The 21,875-nt window shown below is 34.2% G+C and overlaps 1 protein-coding gene across 1 annotated transcript in view; it reads right to left on the bottom strand.

Annotated features, from left to right (window-relative positions):
• Positions 1 to 5,161: 5,161 nt before the first annotated feature.
• Efr (ER GDP-fucose transporter) overlaps positions 5,162 to 21,875 on the bottom strand; it is a 137,719-nt gene continuing 121,005 nt past the window's right edge. The window contains exon 10 of the mRNA XM_090390724.1: positions 5,162 to 7,292. Within this exon, the coding sequence (XP_090246850.1) occupies positions 7,055 to 7,292 (238 nt within the window). The 3' untranslated portion in view covers positions 5,162 to 7,054. The remainder of the gene's footprint in view (positions 7,293 to 21,875) is intronic.

Below are 21,875 nucleotides of genomic sequence, written 5' to 3'. Positions count from 1 at the left end.
CCTTAAGTTGAAAATTATTATTAAATGACACCTCCAAGGAGTCCAAAGACTCATCGAGGGAGGGGAACCTACTCTACAATTCTCTGTTTCCACCAACTACAGCGAACTTCAACTACCATCATCATCTACACCAATGCCCCTCTACTGCCCACCACTAGTATTTTCAAAGACAATCACAAACATCCGTGCCCACGGCAAAATTCAAATCCACAGCCTTTTGGCTGGAGAGCAGATACACTAACCACTCAGCCAACCAGGCTGGCTTAAAAGTTCTTCATGTCTTAGATGAGATTCAAAAACTAGGGTCTTTCCAACCAAACAGAATTTTTCGATGGATGACATCTGTAGAAAATATAGTGGGTAGAAACATTCAGCTATTTTGCTAGATTTGGGAGTAGCACTGAATACATTTGGGAAAGAACAGCCTAACTATTAATGAAAGTGAAATATTTTAAAGAAGCATGATATTAATAAGGCTTTTTGACTGGAAGACCACTATGTGCAAAGGATCTAATAATGCCTTTGACTTGATCAACAAGTCTGGCAATGCGAAATTTCACAGGTGCAGAAGGAAGGAAAAATATGCCTCTGCATAAGGGAGCATTTGAGTCAATGGTGGGCAAATGGTTGGATGAAGACCAACCATCCCCAGAAGTGACAAAGTTGTGTACAGACTGACATTGAAGAAAAACATGTCAGTTGCATACCACCACAGGGTTCTGTTCTGGAGCTATTGCTGTTTACAGTTCAAGGTTTAAAAGATGTTTGCTGCTGATGCTAAATTGGTGAGTAATGTTAAACAACACTGATATAATGTTGTTACAAGAGGATTTGAATAAGTTGGTGCTCATCATCAATTTCCTGATATGCACCCCTCAAGCAATGTTCAGATGGCTATGGCAGCACTACATGATTGCATTTACATTATTAATAATTTCCAATCAACAATTTTCATCCAAGTTCGTCAACTACTTGTCAGCACTCCAATATTGTTGTATCTAACATTTTTCTTCTGAAGTACTTCTGGCTGAACCAATCCTAGATCTTGGTCATCCTCTGGGTCTTTTTCCTGGCATCTTATTTGCTCACCTTTCTTCACCCATTAGCTCTGCTCATACATTCTTGAATGATAACAATGTTAAGTTCCTTCCTAATATCTTCATTTTTAATATGATTCTACCATTGATGCCATTTGTTCAGGCCCTTAATTTTTCTAAGAACTCTGTCGTCTCCAGTATTTGATCAAGTGCTTAATTTCTAATCCAATTCTCAGATCCATAACTTAAAAATGGTTTGAACATTGTCTTGTATATTGCTAGTTTGGTGTTTTTGCTAATTTCTTTCTTATGCCATATACATTTATTCAACTGTGTCCCAACCATACAAGCTTTGCTTATCTTTTGTTGCCTATTTACAAATTTAATCTTCACTAAAAACTGCTTGAACAGCTGAAATATCTTACGTATTCAATAGGTTCTCCATTGAGAATACAGCTAAAATTTTCTGTCTTTCTGCCTATTTCATAGGTTTGGTCTTTTTATTGCTGATTTTCATGCCAAATTTGTTACAGCTGTTATTCAATATAGTTAGAGAATCCTGGAGACTTGCACTGGATGTGTTTAGGAGTACAACATCTGAATACAGCAAAGAGTATCTTTTTCATATCTCTGATTTTAATATCAGGTTTAGTGCCACTTTCTTCCATAATATGATCGTATAGATGATGAATAAGAGTGGAGATAATGTGCATCCTTGTCTCACACCTGCTTTTACATCAAACCATCTTCCTCTTCTCCTTCAATTCTAACTGCTGACTGACAACTTAAATAGATGATGTATTGCTCTGTATAATGTTCCATTTACTCATATAATTGTATTGTTTTGAAAAGCTTTCTATGGTTGCCATGTCATATGCCTTTTCCAAATCCACATCTGGAAAAGGCATAACTTCTTTTCAAGTATGCTTGCATAAACCTTACCTGGAACACTCAGTAGAGAAATTCCTCTATAATTCTCAAATTCATCTTTATTCCCTTTTTTATAGATAGGAACTATGAGCACCCTACTCCAACTATCTGGAATTTGACTTACTAACCAGGCAATGAGAATTATGTAGTGTAGCCACTGCAAAACTTTTATACCTCCATATTCAAGCATTTCTAGTTGAATATCATCTACTCCAGCTACTTTTCCACATTTCAAGTTTCTGATGGCTTTTTCTGCCTCGAGTATTGATATGTTTCCCTGTTTGCATTTCTCTTGAAAAGTCTCTACTACTGCTCTCTCGCTGATTGTTTCATTTAACAGTCTTTCAAAGTAAGTATTCCAAAGATCTAGGACATTCTTATCTTCAGTTTTTATGTACCTGTGATTCCTTTATGATAATCTGTTCTGTTTCTGAGCTTTTTCAATATCCTGCAAAACATTTTGCGACCTTCCTGATATTTATTTTCTATATTCTTATTGAAGTATTCCTATGACTTTTGTTTAGTTACTTTCACAGATAGCTTAGCTCTTTTATGTTTTTCTCTGAACTCTTTTGGAGCATCTTCTGACTTATTTGCTACGAACTTTCTATATACTTTCTTTTCCAGGACTGCTTCTTTAACATCTTGTGTCCACCAGGGTGTTCTTATTTTTCTATCCTTGCAGACAACTTCACCTCATATCTCCCTAGCAATACCAGTCAGTCAACATTTTCTTCAGAGTTTGCCACTGAGACTCTGAGGTTTGTTTTTTATTTTTTAAACTGTTTCATTTTTTCTTCAATAAAGTTTTTGTAGTCATCTATAGTTTACCTGTAAAAGCTCTTGAACTTTACTTCTTTTTAATTTTTTTTAAAACTAAGTGATGGTCACTTCCACTTTCACAACCTCTGTACACTCGTCTTGGACCAGCATGAAGATGCTACTGTCAATGACGTAGCAATGAGGCTTTTATCTCTTGTATCTTCTCTCCAAGGGCATGCCAAGGGTATTTGCTGCCTGGCTGTAAACTTTTATCAGCCACCCCTAATACTGCATTGTATAATCCAAATTAGATATTAGCTACATAAAATGCTGCTGCCCGGGTGCGGTGCACCCTTGTACCCTCGGGTTGGCATGGCCCTGCTTCTCTCCACATGAACTTGTGCACATCTTTATGTTGGAATATGGTGTAACGACTAGTCTGTGTCCTAAGCAGAAATCCATTAATACTTACTATTGCCTCCAAATTTTCTCAAAATATTCCTATATGCCTGGTGGGATTCATTTCCTACTCTGCTGTTTAGATCTCCAACAAGGACCACTTTTTCTTCTTTGTCAGCTGCCTGCTCTAATGACTCAAAAAATTCCTCCACTTCTTCCTTAGGAGAACCTTTTGCAGAACCATAGACACAAAATAAGGTTCATTGTCCATTTCCCAATTTTCAAGTTTGCCCACATAACTCTACTTAAAAGGTGCCTTCTAATCGAGATTTGTCTTCATGTTTGATGTTGAATGCTATCGTTCTTCCTATTCCTCCCTTTCCTTGATCACTACTGCCCAAATATAACATCCTATACTTATTATTTAGCAAGATCTGTGTTTTTGTCTTCTTTGTCTCAGTAATGGGAATTATGTCCACATGGTAATAAATGGAGTTGTCAGTTCTTTGTTGCTTAGAGTAAAGTTAAGCACCTTGGCCCTGGAGATGGAGTGAGACTCTTTTTTTTGGGGGGGGAGTAAATAACGGTACAGCATACTGGCATCTTTATTAACAGTGATGTCTGATGCATGGATGCACTTTAGAAATTTGTAATATTCAGTAAATTTTTTTTACACATTTATCTAGCATGCAAATAAGCTTAACTATTTAATTTACATTTTTCACTATACAATTGTTAAAATTGTATATAAGTTTATATTTCTGTATCATTTTTTATTAAAAATTATTGTATACATGTTACTTATTTTTTATATATACTTGTACAATAAATTTATGTTTAATAAACTGTATGTTATATACATAATTTGTTCTTATTCCAAAATCTTTATCACACTATGAAGTAAAAATATGAGTAAATATATTTGGTTTTATTTTGGTACACTGATTTTAATTTTCAATTTTTTCTGCTAGCAAAGAATGAGTACCAGTGCCTACTGAGTTACAAAAAATGCACTGCGTTGAGGTATATTATACTGATGGAGTTTTGCTTCATAAAGTGGAGGGGACAACAGATCTGAGAGTGGTGGATAGTAAGTTGAAGTTGTAAAGGTTACTCAGAATTAGAGACCTCACATAGATCTGGTCACTTGAATATTCAAGTGATAAGGAAACAAAATAAAGTCCAGAGGCAAGTGACTTTCTGGATCATGGAATGTTGAGTACAAGGATAAGCTGAGGTAACAAGCTCTGTAGAGCTTGGCAGATAGGAAGTAAAGGGATGATATGACAGACATATAGAGGAGTCTAATCAGCAGATACAAGCAAGTGATTGCATAGCTAATAGATGGTGGGCGAACAAGTGGTCATTCTGGATAACTTGTGTGTAGTGGTCCTGTGGCTAACAGGGGTGTAGTCGGGCCAGGGCAATGCCCTGGTACTTTTTTAAAACTATCAACATTTTTAAATTCATTATAATAAATTATAAGAATTATAATAATGAGACTTATAATGCATTTCCAGCATTCAGTCAAAAAAATAGCAGCTTGCCACTCTTTTAATTTTTGTTTCAGAAAAGAAGGCAATCTCTCTCTGCCATATGGCTGTCGCAATAATAATAATAATGCCACACTTCGTGCTCTGTATTTTTGTTTACAAGGTAGAGTCCTATCCTTTTAGGACTACACCCCTGTTGGTTAAGACATATTTTTTGAGTGAAAGGTAGTGAATAAGTATAATAAATTACCAGGTGGGGATAGCAAGTGAACCAACACCAAATGAATTCAAAGTAAAGTATGCCATACTATAGAAATCTATGGAAAATTTTGCTAGTAATTTTCCATAGATTTCTCTAGCTACTGTGAAAGCATAAGACATCTGAGGTCTTATGCTTTTACAGTAGCTAGAGAAATAATACTAAATACTATATCTAAATGATTCAATATAATTGGACAGAGTCAATTACTCTAATTTTAAATTCACAAGGGGCAAATATTTTCAATTAAATTGGAATAAAAAATTAAATCAAACTAGGGATCTGGTTTGAAAATTGATTTATTTCAGTAAAAGCTTAGAACATGTATTTTAATTTCCAGTTAACAAACTACAGTTATTCTTATGTTTTATGAGAATAGCGAATAAATTACTCATTTCTGATGGTAATCAAGTTTCCATTTAATAAGCATGGTTCTTAAAAGTAAACAAAGAAAAATGAAAAAACTGCAATACATACAATTCACAACCAGAAAAAAAAACTGCATACCAGATATAGTTTAAAAAAAAATTAGATACAAGGCTGTTTTAGCAGGGTACACTTTAGATTTTAATAATAATTGAAAAGGTTAGAATTATTCTAGAAAAATTTTCAACATGAGATTCCTCCTGTGCTAACACCTGATCAGCATGGATGAGCAATTCCCTTGGTGGTGACTGATATCTAACACAATTTTTGTAAGAGGACAACTTTCTGACTCATAAAATCTTAGGTGTACTGTGACCAATGTTGAACCATTAATAATTCCTGCATATTAAACTTTAAAAAAAATGCTGCATGATATCTTGCAAATTTCAGGATTTAAGTCTTATATTTTTTGGAATAATTTATCTTTTATTTTGGCCTCTTGAGATCTGATAAGTCCAACTGGGTAATTCTCAAGTCCATTATTGTGCACTTGTCTTCTTTACTTAATATTTAGTGCAGCAGTAATGTGTAGTGAGAATTGGAGTATTATGGCTCCAGGTAGTGATTTCTATAATGTCTTGTGTTTCATTGAAAGTATACCTGATATTAATTTTGCATTATTGATGAATGAAATGCATCAACAATAATAAGTACTGAAAATAACAAATCAATTTTTACACTGATACATTAGCTGTTAAAAACATGAAGATACTTCGAATTCTGTTTAAAAAAAAATTCCATACCAGATATAGTTGACAAAAAATTAGATACAAGGCTGTTTCAGCAGGGTACACTTTAGATTTTAATAATAATTGAAACGGTTAGACTTCTAGAAAAATTTTCAACATGAGATTCCTCCTGTGCTAACACCTGATCAGCATAGATGAGCAATTCCCTTGGTGGTGACTGATATCTAACACAATTTTTGTAAGAGGACAACTTTCTGACTCATAAAATCTTAGGTGTACTGTGACCAATGTTGAACCATTAATAATTCCTGCATATTAAACTTGAAAAAAAAATGCTGCATGATATCTTGCAAATTTCAGGATTTATTTAAGTCTTATATTTTTTGGAATAATTTATCTTTTATTTTGGCCTCTTGAGATCTGATAAGTCCAACTGGGTAATTCCCAAGTCCATTATTGTGCACTTGTCTTCTTTACTTAATATTTAGTGCAGCAGTAATGTGTAGTGAGAATTACAGAGTATTATGGCTCAAGGCAGTGATTTCTATAACGTCTTGTGTTTCATTGAAAGTATACCTGATGTTAATTTTGCATTATTTGATGAATAAAATGCATCAACAATAATAAGTACTGAAAATGACAAATCAATTTTTATATTGATACATTAGCTGTTAAAACATGAAGATACTTCAAATTCCGTTTAAAAAAAAAAATTACCGTTGTAGATATGTAGAAGTGTTCATTTTCATCATCTTAAATTAATTCAGTTATTTTTCATTTATTTGTTTTTATAATACATTTTATTAGTGTTGTTATAGGACCTCCATGGAAGATGAGTTTTTTTTTAAAAATTTATTTTGATTATTACTATGCTAACGCCATTGGCAGTAACAAACAACAGAACCAAGCATGTTTGATTATAAGCTAAATAATAAATTATTGCGACTAACTGCACTATGATCACATGGATTCTCTTGCTACATAAAATAATTTCAAAATTGATATAAATAAGTAAGCAATAAATGGATACAAATACTCCAAAATTATGTAAATTTACATTCATTTTTTCTTATATTTCTTTGTAAGTGAATGTTTTATCTTACTTATCATACCAGTGAACACAATAGTTCCAGCGAAAACTAAGACAGTACCAATCCAATGGGCAACAGTGAAGGGATTCCTGAAATAAAATATGGAAAACAGAAGAGAAAAAAACTTCCGCATTGTGACCACAAGAGTTACAGACAACGAGGAGTATTCTGTTGTTAGTGTAAAAACAGATCTCACACAGATGTATCTGAAATTACAGTTAAGGATAAAAATTCTTTTGCTTAAAAACATTTAAAAAAAACTGAATAAGCAAACATAAACATGAAATGATTAATTTTCCAAGGAATATGTATAAGTTACATTTCATCATAGAATAAGGCTCATCCATAATTTACATAACTGATTGGAGTCAGGGCTAAATCTTTTGTGAGTAGAACTGGAATCAAATCCAGTCTACTAATCTGTACATATAGAAGTTTGTGATAAAAGTATGTCAAATGGGTAATTCTATAGAAATAAATAAAATAACCTTATGAAATGTATGGACAAGCCAATATAGCAATAAAATTAATCTAATTATTGGTATAGAGATGAATTAAAAAATTTAGTGGTAGATGGAAAAAGGTTACATACAGTAATTAACATAATGCAGCATAGGTTGGTACCTGGTGAACTTGGTGATAGGTTATAAGCTGCTAGTTCATGTGACCAGTTAGTAGAAATGAACATTTGTAGTAAGAGCCAGATGTCAGTTGTATTGCTATGAAATTATAGCATAGCAGGATATGATTCATTTGGTATTCCCTTCTTCTCTCTCCTTTCTGGGGTGGGGCACATATTTCTGCTGATAAAATCTGTGTACTAAATAAATTTATCACAGAAGGGAAAAAAAAAGCTTAATTTAGTATTCCCCTCTTCCTTTACTGTGAATTATAACTGCCACAGGATATGTTTTTATTAGTGTTTTAGGAGATGCTTAAATGAAGTGTGCTGCTTTGTAATTTAGCTAGTTACGTGAAATAAAAACTTTTGGTCAGGTACAATACAAAGGAATTAAGACTATAACACCAAATTTTTGTGGTGTTATAGTCTTTCCCCAGAAGGGGAAAAAAAGCTTAATTTAGTATTCCCCTCTTCCTTCACTGTGAATTATAACTGCCACAGGATATGTTTTTATTAGTGTTTTAGGAGATGCTTAAATGAAGTGTGCTGCTTTGTAATTTAGCTAGTTATGTGAAATAAAAACTTTTGGTCAGGTACAATACAAAGGAATTAAGACTATAACACCAAATTTTTTTTTTTTGAACAGTTAAAAAATACAATTTATTTCATAATTTCCTAGATTAGTCCAATTATTTATTTACATTACTGCATTTTAGCAACTTTTGCTTGTAATATGATCTGGTTATAAGGAAGAACAGCTATAATAAGAAATAATGGTAGGTCAGTCAAAAAAAAAAAAAGTCAAGCACCATAAATGCTTCACCCTTGACAATGACTATAGTATGCTTAGTAAACATGTGATAAAAATTCATTTTAAACCAAGCTTAATCATGCTACCGGCCAGAACGTATATATACGTCCACATTACCACATTACCATGGATGCGAAGTGCATATTAAAAAAATTTATGATAGATACGAAGCTTTTGAGGATGTGTATTTGATCTTTAATGGCCAGTAAGGTGGTTAAAACACTTGTTTACTTCAGAAGTGATAGTAACCTTGGTTGTTCTGAACTGGTGCTGTAATATTATCATGTGCAATACATGAGAATTTTCTCTCAACTAATACATACAAACCAAATGAAAGTTTGAAGTGCTGTAGCTACAAATGGACATCATAGAACCTAGAAAGTTATTTGTGATTCCTGTTTTGTTATCACTGGCCTAAACTTAAGGCCTGTTTAAGGCAAGGTTAAGGCCTGTGCCTAAACCTTGGAGAACATATTGACAGTTTTGAGTAGTACTTTATTACTACTGAAAAGACATTTTCTAGCAAAACTGAGTCCTCAAAAAGTAAACTTGAATGATTCACAAACAGCATGTTGAGAAATACACCGTCAGCCAAAAGTACCAGCAAACTAACAAACGGTGTGATGAAATGAACTACTAGTGGATAATGTGGCAAGAAGTTCAGAATTAATGACTATGAACAAGTTTGAAAACACTTCCCCACAAACACACATAAGAACCCATCTGGATCTTCTTTTTGCTCAGCAGGAACATGAATGATCGTGCAAACAATCTGATGAAAAATGCCAAAATAGTGAGGAAGAGATTACAAGAAAGAATATTAGTGAAGAAATCATGCACTACTAATAGTCATCAAGGAAACCAGGGTGCAAATGCAAATACTGCATTTGGGAAACATGAATGATCCATGCCGTCAATAGTAAATGTGCCAAATTAGCTTCACAATTTTTAAACCATAGGATTAAAGGATACCGACTCAAAGGTAGAAAATTTTTCTCCAGCCAAACCGAAAAAAAAAGAGACAAGGCTAGATTTATGCATAAGCTAGATAAGTTACAGCTTAGGGTTGCACATTACAAGTGGCCTCAACATAACCAAAAATTTATCCAGCAGAGGATGTTATAACTTAGGGACCACAACAATTTTAAATCGAGCACTAAAAAGGGGATTTTGGAATATGCATAATTAAGAGAAGTAATTTACAAAATTCTTGTACTGTCTGGTTGATATATGGCCACCAAAGAAAATTAAGAAATTGTCCAATTTCTTAATTTTTCAATGTCAGTATGAATTTTATTTATACTGACATTGATCTGTATTTACAATTTTCATTCAACAATAACCATTCTAAACAATGTTGGGTTCCTGTTATTTATCCCGGTAAAACTGTTTTGATTTATTTTATATATTGCTAATGTTGATTAGATTTTAATGGTACAGATGCGATCACAGATTGATAGGAAAATAACTATTAACTTAAATGCTAATATTTCGCTGGTATTATACCCAGCATCTTCGGACCACAAACACAGTTTGTTACAGTAGCGAGACAACTGCAATACGGTGTAACAGTGGGACTAGTATGAGTAATTGTAGCGTGCAACACAGAGACTAAAGTCCTAATTAGGTGTCATCTAAGTTAAGAAGAAAAAAAAAACATTAATTCGGTCTTAGGACGACTGTCTCCCAAATCTTTGGTAGATTTATACAGCCATACTTGTTGAGGTTTGGAGTATGTTTCAAGGCTTCTGTTGATTCCAGGAACAACCTCTCTGACTTGTAAATGCTTCTGTGCAGTACTTTTGTTTTTTCCAATTGATCCTGTGTGCAGGGATATCTGCCAGACCAAACTTACCATAGCGAAAGTGCCAGATGTATTTTTTGTGTTCATTGAGACGGATGTCCACAGTTCTTCCTGTCTGTCCATAGTAGGTTCAATGACATGAACTTCATAGACTCCTGGATGTGATAAAGGTGAGAATCTGTCCTTAGGTGAACGGATGAGAGTTGCCAATTTCACATAAGGTTTAAATACGGTGCGTAGTTGGTGTTTATTAAGCACCCTAGATATCTTTTCAGATGTGCCTTTAATGTACGGGATGGTGATAGTTTTATTGTAGTCCTGTGGTAGACAGTGGGGGGATTTTTGGGGAGCATTTAGTATTTTATCTTATGGGGATTATAGCCATTGGTCAGGAAGGTGTGACACAGGTGAGAAAGTTCAGCAGTGAGAGCAATGTCATTGGAACAAATTGCTCTAGCTCTATGGGTTAGCATTTTCAAGATACCATATTGTTGAAAAGGGTGATGGTGTGATTGTTTGTGTAAATATCTCCCTGTATGTGTGGGTTTTCTATAAACTGAGAATGATAAGGAACCTTCTGGAAGATGTGTGAGTAATGTGTCCAGGAAGGTCAGACAGCCATTGGCTTCCAGTTCCATTGTAAAGTGGATTTTAGGGTGCTGGCTATTTAGATGCCCTAAAATTGTATTCAATGTGTCTGGGCCATGCAGCCAAATAGCAAACACATCAACATAGCATAGCCAGAGAGACTAGGTTTGAGAGTGGCTGTGTTGATAGCTAGCTTTTCCAGATGTTCTTTGTAAAAGTTGGCTAAGGGGGGGGGGGAATCCCATAGCTGTCCCATCTAATTGTATATTTTCCCTTTCCATGTAAAATAACCTGCCTGTACTGTGAATTTAAATAGCTGAAATATATCAGGGGGGAATTGTGAATTTAGTAAGTTAAGGGTTTCAGTTAATGGTACATTTGTGAATAATGAGGTGATATCAAATCAAAACTCACCATTAAATCTGAACTCTCTAAGGTGTGGTTTTCTCAAATACTTTTTAGGCGGGCAGAATTTTTAACAAAAGAGGGAGAATTGTTAGTGCAAGTGGTTAGTAGTTTGGCTAAATGTTTAGGAAGTTTATATGTGGGACTGTTTATACTATCTACAACAGGGCGTAAAGGTGTACCTTGTTCGTGAATTTTTGGAGCTCCATAACAATCAACAAACTTGAGAATTTGTTGTTTCTTTAGGCCAGGAAGTGACTTTGTTCAATAATTTGCACACCTTCTTTTCAGTTGGTGGGATCTCAATCTATAATTTGATATGTTGACTGGCTTGGAGAAGTGCATGCATTTTGCTTTCATATTCTGTCATATCCATCACTACCGTTGCAGTTCATTTGTCTGTTTTGGTTATGGTAATGTGGTTATTATTGTGTAGCGCTTTTATAGCCGTGATTTCTTTATGTGGGATATTATTTTTGGTAGGCTTAGAATGGATTAGGACGTTGCCCACATCTAACCGAATATTATTGGCTACTACTGGAGGCAGGTCATGTACCCGTGTTCAACAAAAGCCATTATTTTGGCTTTTGGAACTTTTTTAGGAGTAGTGGCAAAATTGTGTCCCAATTGTGACTTAATGCACTCATGGCTTCTTTGGTTACGGTTACCAATGATAAGTTCACAACAAAAGAAATTCAAAATCCTCCAACAATGCACTGCTACACAGTGGCCGCAATTACATCAAGATGGCGCATTGTGAACTTATCATTGGTAACCTTAACCAAAGAAGCCACGAGCGCATTAAGTTGGGGACAATTTTGCCATTACTCCTAAAAAGTTTCAAAAGCCAAAGTAATGGCTTTCGTTGAACGGAAGAATTGCTTTGATGATATGTTGTAACTATTGTAACTTTTCCAAACTATTCTTTTAGTTTTCTTAACTACACTCCAACTCTTTTCTTCTCAAAGAAGGCATCTGTGCACAAGTTTATTTTGAAGTACCATGTCAGAAAATGTTTGAAGATCTTTCTCGTACTTACAATTAATTTTCTGTCTTACTGCTCTTCTAACAAAACCAACCATTCCAAACCTTTCCTTCAAATGTTAATTTCCTCAAGGATAATTCTCACAGCTCATCTGGCCTGATTTTGAATCTCACTGTGGGTAGGGATGTCTGATTATCTTTAGGTAAGGAGATGAATTTCATTGCGCTGTGCAGGATCACTGTCCTGCTTACTGACGTTCTGAGACAACCTTTCATGGGAGTTGCAAAAAAGAACTCCAACTGGCTTTCCTTTTCCAAGTGCACTGATCAAGTAGGGAGTGATAAAACATTTGCTATTACTGGTGATCTTCAAAAACTGTTCACATAACAAAATGTTAGGTGATAATCTGACAATCCTAACCATTCTCCACTCTTGACCTATTCCTCATGAGTAACCGTTCTGAGTACACTGTGTTTTGCCACTGGGAAATTCAGACTAAATTCTATTGATTATTTTCTAATGGAGCACCAGTCACAGCTGTTGTCATCCATTGTGTTGTCTGGCACTGTAAGAATGCAAGTGGAATGGTCTTTGTAACTTCTTTATACTCATTCCCTTGGTTACCTATTCTTTTTGATCCTCTGACACAAATATATTTGCACTGAACACATCATCAAAGCAATTCTTATTAATTTGGAAACATTTATTCCTTATTTCATTCTAATTTCTCATCCCTTATCTAAGCTTCATTCTCCAAAAAGGTGTGCTGAAGCTGCACAAGAGACGAAATAGAGCAACTGGCTTCATCCAAATCCACTGACCTAGAAACCACTGTTCCTCCATTTTTTTTTTAATACGAGGCAGGTGCTCAATATCCCTTTTTCAATACAACTGCAAACATGCTTCTCCTCTTCCTTTTATTCCATCTCTGTACAGCTTTTTTTTTTTGTTATTATATATATGTGTGTGTTTCCCAACAAGTACAACATCCAACTCTTCAAGAACAACTGTTACTTGCACTCCACACATGGCACTAATTTACTATAGATTCTTCTACCTCTTGTTTATGGGTTCATTAAAAAAAAAACTAATTTGAGTGGGCAAGAAGCAGGAAACTTGTCCAAAGAGCTAATTTGTACCTAATAATTCAATCCATGTGCCATCTCCTATCCAACAAGGTTTTAACCATGTAATTCATGGCTAACCACAGACATAACATGTGGTGCGAGGACCCTATCTCTTCCACATATTGTCGTAAATATTCATGGCTGTAATCCATGTTTATGTGTGTTTACGGGGCCTGTTTGCCTGTTCTGAGTGACATTATTACCTAATAATACCTTACACAGTAAAGTCTTATTAGGTACCATAAAAATGAGCATAGTAAAAACTCTCATATATGTCAAAAATCACAGTGTTAATGCTATACTAAACTTCACTATAAATTTCCTTTGTCCCAAAAGTGATGATCAAATTCGTACCCAACTAAAACCAGTGTATAAATAAGAATAGATGGTCATATTTCCCCAAAATATTTTGTTAATTTCATTCTCTACAATGATCAAAATGAAATGGACGAATACAACATTAACATCAAAGAAGGTATTTATGAATATTTTCTTTGATATTCATGTTATCATTCTCAAATATGTTCAATTCCATTGTTCTTTTTATCATTCTTGTTAACTGACTATGGTTTATAAATATGTATTATGCAAGTGGTGGATTCAGAAGAGAGGCAGTTTTGTTAAATAAGAAAAATTAAACCTACATATACTTTTTGAGATGTAATTCACATTAAACTGCCCAAATGATCATATGGAATGAAATTCACATAATTTATGCTTCTTATCCATGTTATTCTAATAGTATCCATATAATTATTGGCTTGTTTATACATCATAAGGCCTGGTAAGGTTATTAAAATTTGATTGGGGAAAAAAAAAAGTAAATCTAAAAATATTCTTATGTTGTCTTCTCAAGATATTTACAAGCTATGCTGGGATAAGTGCAGCATACAAAGGTTCATTATTAAATACTTATTGCCAATAGGGTATGTTGGGAAAGAAAACCAAGTAGGATCACTGCTTCAAGGTCTTTTAAGGCCTGGATGCTAGCAGCATTATTGATTCTATCATTTTTAGAGGTGTTTCACAAAGCATGCACCCACCCATTAATTTCTTTTAATCTATCCACACACACACAATTCCACTCATTCTGATCCAGAGAAAAGCTTTTCAAAATGCTGTAGTTATATGGAAATGGAATATTATATAAAGTAATACACGGTCTATATTTAAGTTGTAAATTTTCAGTTAGAACTGAAGAAAATACAGGAAGATGGTCTGATGTAAAATCAGGTGCAAGACAAGGATGCACATTATCTCCACTCTTATTCATCATCATCTATATGGATCACATGAAAGAAAGTGACATTAAACTTGATATTAGAATTAGAGATATGAAACTTAGCTCTCTGCTGTATGCAGATGATGTTGTACTCCTAAACACATCCATTGCAAATTCCAAGGATTCACTAAATTGAATAACAGCTGTAACACATTTGGCATGAAAATCAGCAATAAAAAGACCAAAACTATAAAAATGGCAAGAACATAGAAAATTTCAGCTGCATTCTAAATGGAGAGCCTATAGAACAAGTAAAATATTTCAGCTATTTAGGCACAGTTTTTTTAGTGAAGGTGGTAAGTTAAATCAGTAAAGAGATAACAGAATAAGTAAATCTGGTATGGTGGGGAGCCAGTTAAATAAATTTATATGGAATAGGAGAGAAATTAGTCATTGTACTAAACTAGCAGTACACAAGACAGTGTTCAAACCAGTATTAAATCACAGTGGATCTGAGAGTTGGGTTAGAAAGTATATAAAGCACTTGATCAAAGACTAGAAGCCACAGACTTGAGAATTCTTAGAAAAATTAGGGAAGTGAACAGATGGCTTCAGTGGCAGAATCATATTAAAAATGAAAATATTAGAAAGGAACTTGACACTGTTAGCATTGAGCAATGCTAATCCAATGTGGTATGGCAACTTAAATAGAATGGGTGAAGAAAGATTAGTTAAAAACCTTTGATGCCAAGATGGCAAGAAAAAGACAGAGCAAGACCAAGTTCCAGGTGAATTGATTCAGTCAGAAGTGCCTTAGAAGAACAAAATGTTAGATATGATAATATTGGAGTGCTGACAAGTAATAGACTAATCTGGAGGAAAATTGTTGATAGGAGATACTAATGTAAACATAATCATGTAATGGTGTCATAGAAGTCTGAACACCCTTTGAGGTTACATATCAGGAAATTGATGATGATGATGACGGACTATACTTTAAGTTTTGAAAATTTTGATTTAAACCTGATCATTGTTAGTGACAAAACATTTCAGCTTACATCTTCTCTCAGACATTCTGAATTTGAAATTCGGTATCTATAGTATGAAGTATGGCAGGGAGGGAAAAAACACCCATTAAATATGTTTTTTTTTTTTTTTCCCCATAATATAAATCTCAGTGACAAAAGGTTGCAAACCTATAGGTTAATGGTCCACCGTCCACCATTTGGTATCATGGGTAAGCTCCAAATTTAAAAATTAGTACTTCCTGAAATATTTGATTATTAATGAGGTGGATGAGAAATAAGTCTTCTAAGATGCATCTGTTTCTTGAAAGTCAAGACACCTAAATATATCTATTTCATGATAAAATTTTTATCCCTATTAAATGGTAGTATATACTTAATACAAAGAGATGGCAGAGTTTTTCTTCCCACAACCAGTCAAGCTGGCCAAGAGAATGCAAATTTACATGTTTGGACATAAGACTAACTACCATCTTATCCTAAAATTATAGTGATGAAAACCAATCTGAGCATGGTCTTTAAGGAGCTGTAAGTACAGATGATTATTATTAGTAGTAGTAGTAGTATAGACTTTATGCTAGGTTCATAAGCATATGAATGTACAAGATATCAGATATGTGCATATACACTGAGCAGCAAGTTTATGACGTACATCCCAGTATAAATTGGTGGATTCATTCGTGAATCTTTTCATGAATATTTATGAAGTATGAACTTCAGACTAAAGAAAGTAGGCAGATATCAAAGGATGATATGCATGCAATGTAACCAATATGGGAATGGGGCAGTCATATTTTTTTGGACAGGAAGTTATCAAGCATGATTTTTTTTTCAAGTTTGTGATGACTGTAACATTTGAATCAATTTAGTAAAAATCACCCACAAAGTGGATTGCTTTATTATTAGAAGAAAAATGACTTTGAACCAATTGAAGACAAAGGAAAGAAACATGCTGAGAGTGCACTAGATATGCAGGATGTATTGTCCTCTTGTGTTCCAGAATGGAATGAACTTAAGCACATCCATTGTATTAAATAAAATATTTCTTAATTCCTGTTTTGTACTGTTTATTTTAAGTTGTTTTTAAATGTTAATAAAATCATATTTGATATTAAAACTTTGGTGCATTTTTTTGTTTTTACTTTATTATGTTTAATGAGGATAAGTATTGTTTCGTGAAACTTTTGTTCAGTTTAGTGTGTGTGTACTAGGCTGAGATGTGAAATGTATTTATTGTGAGTTGTGGTGAAAAAAACTTTCAAAAGACACTGATGTCATGAATAAACATAACTTACTCTTTTGATCCTTCCTCTGGCAATTATTTGAACTAAATAAAACTACCATGAAAAAAAAAAAAATTTTTTTTGAGGGGGGGGGGATATTTAGTGAATCACACACATTTAAAATTTTCTGAAATGAGTTACTAAAAAAACAAATTTAAAAAAATATTTTATTTTTTTTCAAAAAAAAAATCAGGGCCTTCTGGATGTCTCTCAACTAAGATTCTTCCCAAGAGTGGAAGCTGGTTCTCAAGATGGAAAGGTATCCATCACTTAAAGCCAATATTAAAAATTTCTTTATTATGCAATCCTAATTAAAAAGCTAAAGTGTGAGTGACAAATATAGCATGACTATTTTCATAAGCCAGCTACAGATAATTTCCCTTATTTGCTGTAGCACTGAGTAGGGTTCATCCCAGTTTCCTAACCATTAATCTATCAAATATCAAACTATCATACATAAGTTTTGCAAAGTACATGTGCACACACATCCTTGTGATTTATATATATATATATATATATATATATATATATATATATATATATATATATATATAAATCAGATCTCTTTTCTTTGTGAAGATGTATGGTTTAATTTTTGTATACACATTTTGAACTATCTTCTTTTCCCAATAACACTCAATGCCATTCAATGTTGCACATTATATTAATGGGTTAAGAATTTTTAAATGTTAGAGATGAATATAAAACAGTATCCTACTCAACTTTCCTAGCCACTAAAAACCCGAACTCACTAGTATTCATAATGCTCTCACATTGATATAATGGTCACTATTAACCAATTCACTTAATCAACCTTTACTAGGAAAAGCATACAAATTGCAAAACAGCCAGCTCTTTGCTGTTTCAGTAATTTCATATGCCTTCCTCCAATATTTAAACATTGTTTCCCTTATGCGGACTGTTTTGAACTTGTCTGAATCTTATTACACACAAACAAAGTGAGTGTTACTGGTGTAGCAAAATGCTTCTCCATACTGTATTTAGCTTTGCAATAATTTTAAATCTTCAAGATATTTATTTTTTTTAATATTTCCAAGTGAGTCAGAAGAAACAGGAAAATTATAGTATCCCCAGTGTGTTGTTACAAATGTTTCCATTACAACTATTATGAAAACCTCACCTATAAATTATTAGTTGTCTTGCTTGATCTAGCATGGATGAGTCAGACAAGATAAGTAGGTTGGTGACTTGGTTATCACAAACCATTCTAAGTTTGACCTGGAGACCAGATTTTGAATTTTCATCTCTGGGGTACAGGAGTTCTACATATATTCCTGGCCTGGTTGGCCAAGTGGCATATCTGCTCTGCAACCGACAGGCTGTAGGTCTAAGTCCCACCATGAGCATGGATATTTGTGATTGTCTTTAAGTGGGAGATGAATTTCATTGCCTGGTGTTAAACCACCTCCACACTTACTGGAGGCCTGAAATGGCTTGAAAAAGTTCTATGTTTGTATCTAGAGCAGGGTTTCCAGACCATTAAAAATAAATTTAAAAAATACAAATATATATATATATATATATATATATATATATATATATATATATACAGGGTGTCTCAAAAAAAATGTATACACACTTCAACAGCTGTTAACTCACTTAATTTTTGTTATTTTGCAGGTTTAACGGATTTGATATAATGGCTGAAACCAGACTAAGCTTTGAGGAAAGAAAATTTATCCTAAAATGCTACTGGAAGTATAAAAACTTAGTGGAAGTGCAAAGACAGTTTAGAAGAGAATTTCAACGAGATTCACCTACGAGACTTCTATCACTTGAATTAGATATAAATTTGAAGAAGATGGAACTGTTCAAAATGTCCATAAGCAACATTCAGTAAGACCACAAACAGCTGCAAGGCCTGTAACAGAAAGGTTGATTGAAACGTATCGTCAAAGTTCAAGAAAAACTGTGCGACAAGCATCTTGTGAGATAGGAGTATCAAAATCAAGTGTCCATCGCATGTTGAAGTGCAGTCATTGGAAAAGCTACATTCCAAGAAGAGTACATGCTCTCAACGAAGATGATCCAGATAAGAGAATGCAGTTTTGTGAGTGGTACTTGGAAAAATGTGAAGAGGATGCACAATTTCCAAGACAAATTGTGTGGAGTGATGAGGCCACGTTTAAATTAAATGGTCAATTAACTGGCACAATTGCACTTACTGGGCACCTGAGAACCGCATGTTATGGAGGAGCAGCATGTAAATTTACCAGGAGTGACGGTGTGCGCGGTTTATCAGCACAGATTAATTGGACCATTCTTTTTTGACGGTACTGTAACTGGTGCCAATTACTTGAACTTGCTGCATAAACCTGTCATGCCATGTATTCAAGAGGATTTTGAGGATGAGGACTTATTTTCAACAAGATGGAGCACCCTCACACTACCATCGAGATGTGAGGGGCCCATCTTGATTAGACTACCCAACAGATGGATTGGAAGAAGTGGTTCTATAGAATACCCCCTGCGTTCAGCAGACCTCATGCCAATGGACTTCTTCTTATGGGGATTTATCCAAGATAAAGTTTACACTTCAAAATTGGCAACAGTTGATGACTTGAAAGCAGCAATCGAAAGAGAATGCACCCAGCTACAAGACGAAATGATTCTCAGTGTTTGCAATTCCATCGCTGCACATTATCAGCGGTGCCTGGACCAGGACAGTCATCAGTATGAATACAGACGTTGAGAGATGAAAAGTACATTTATGTAGTGTACTTTACAATGTGAAAGTTTACTGTATTATAATAAATACCAACTTTATAATCATTCATAGTGTGTATACATTTTTTGAGACACCCTGTATATACAGGGTGTTCGGGATAAATTTGACATATTTATAATTAATTATATTTTTCCGTAAGTTACATGTATTAACACACACTTCTCTTCATTTAAAAGTTTGGACCCTTCTTCATTCATATACAAGATGTCAGAAAGGATGGATAGCTGGAACCCACCTGAATCATGGAAGAGAATAACTTGTATCATGATGATTCGTGCCCGCCATCAAAATAAGGATATTACGACTGCTGCCCAATGCTCCCTGAATACAGTAAAAACAATCAGGCATGAACTAGAGACTTGCAATGGTGACTACGAGGATGTAGCAAGAAGAAAGATCCCTAGCAGACGATCTGATTGCGTTCGTACAGCAGAATTCCTCGCAAATCTGCAGGAACAGGTGTTGAAGAACCCTGGCATTGGAATTCGGGCTTTGTTCGTGGAGTTGCTAACTGTAGTCAAGCCCTGGATAACAAGGGTAGCCAATGGTAGGCCGTATGTATGGCAGCAGGATTCGGCCCCTTGCCACACCTCTGGGAAAAGTCAAAAATGGTTGTCTGAAAATTTCTACGACTTCACCAGTCCAAATGTTTGGCCTCCAAACTCACCAGACCTTAACCCCATGGATTATTTTGTATGGGGCGCAGTTGAAAAAGACACCAATCGCACTTCCAGTAATACAAAAGCCCAGTTAATGGATAAAATTAAAACAGTTTTTGCGGCCCTTCCCAGGGAGACTGTAGCATCAGCTTGTTCGAGGTTCCGAAGCAGAATTGAAGCTGTGATCGATGCTAATGGTGGTTATTTTGAGTAAATCTTGTTGATAGTATTGTAATTAACTCTGCCTGTAATGTTTTTTGTCAATTCATTAAATTTAATAGATACAAAGAAGATTTTCTTTTTCCTTACGAAACTGTCAAATTTATCCCGAACACCCTGTATATAAATTTATAAAAATAAATTAAAAAAATCCTTATCCCATCCAAAGGACAAATGTATTATTGATTTGCATGTAAACCTTTTGTGGATGGGAGCCGCAAAAAAAAGTACTGCTTTTGTTTTTATTTCAAACAAATATCTGATTTTGCAAGAGACACCTATGAATAACATTAATTACTTTATATAATGAATTTTATACATCTAAACTGCTCCTAAATTATGAATTTCTCAAATGACATATTTATATATTTAGTACTACCAATTAAACCGTTGTTTGTATACAAATTGTAACCCTCTTCTAATCATGTATGCTTTTTGATAAGTATAACTGACATGTCTATAAATAGTAGTATGTAAATTTAACTCTTTTACTTCCAAAATTTAAAGTTACAATTTTGTGAAATTCATAAATTGTGATTTATAATGTGAAGTCAAGATTAAAATTTGTATTCACTACACATTTAAGATATATCATTTCTCCTTATTCTGATTCTTTATCTTGGAAAATGTCAATTTACATACATATTAAATTATTTTGAAATTATTCATTATTATTATTATTGTTTTATTTCTGTTATTTTTTCTTTATATAATGTATATTTATAAAAATTAAAAAAAAATGCAAAAATATCAAAACACTCGTATAAACGCTTGAAAAGAAGTCAATGAACACTCCCATAGACAAGGTCATTGTGCCATATAATGAGTCGCTTATTTGTAGCCATATATAAATTGGAGTAATATGATGCTCTCAAATCAGTACAATTGTGTCTGGGTGAAGTGGCTGTGAGAAGGGAACTGATGGAATTTGAAAGAGGCTTGTGATAGGGATGCCATGTTGCAGGCATATATCTGTTTGGCAAACTGCTGACAAATTGGGCTATTCCAGGTCAACAATCAATGATGTACTGAGATGACTGCAAGTGCTACCAGCAGTGGACGACCTACCACACTCACAAAACATGACTGTAGGGTGCTACATAGGATAATAAAAACCACCATTTATCAGCTGACATGTTAAATACAGAGTTCTGGGCATCAAATGGAAAACAAATCTACACAAAAACATTCAGAACCAAGTTTCACAACATGGATTTCTATGGTACGACAACAATATGCAAGCCCCATATTATCCAAACCAACACTTGCCGCATCATCTTCAGTGGTGCA

This window comes from Typopeltis vanoorti, chromosome 3, assembly GCF_054136105.1.
Source record: "Typopeltis vanoorti isolate ZY-2024b chromosome 3, IOZ_Tvanoo_1.0, whole genome shotgun sequence".
Classification (NCBI taxonomy): domain Eukaryota; kingdom Metazoa; phylum Arthropoda; class Arachnida; order Uropygi; family Thelyphonidae; genus Typopeltis; species Typopeltis vanoorti.
This window is presented reverse-complemented; position numbering and strand designations above follow the sequence as displayed.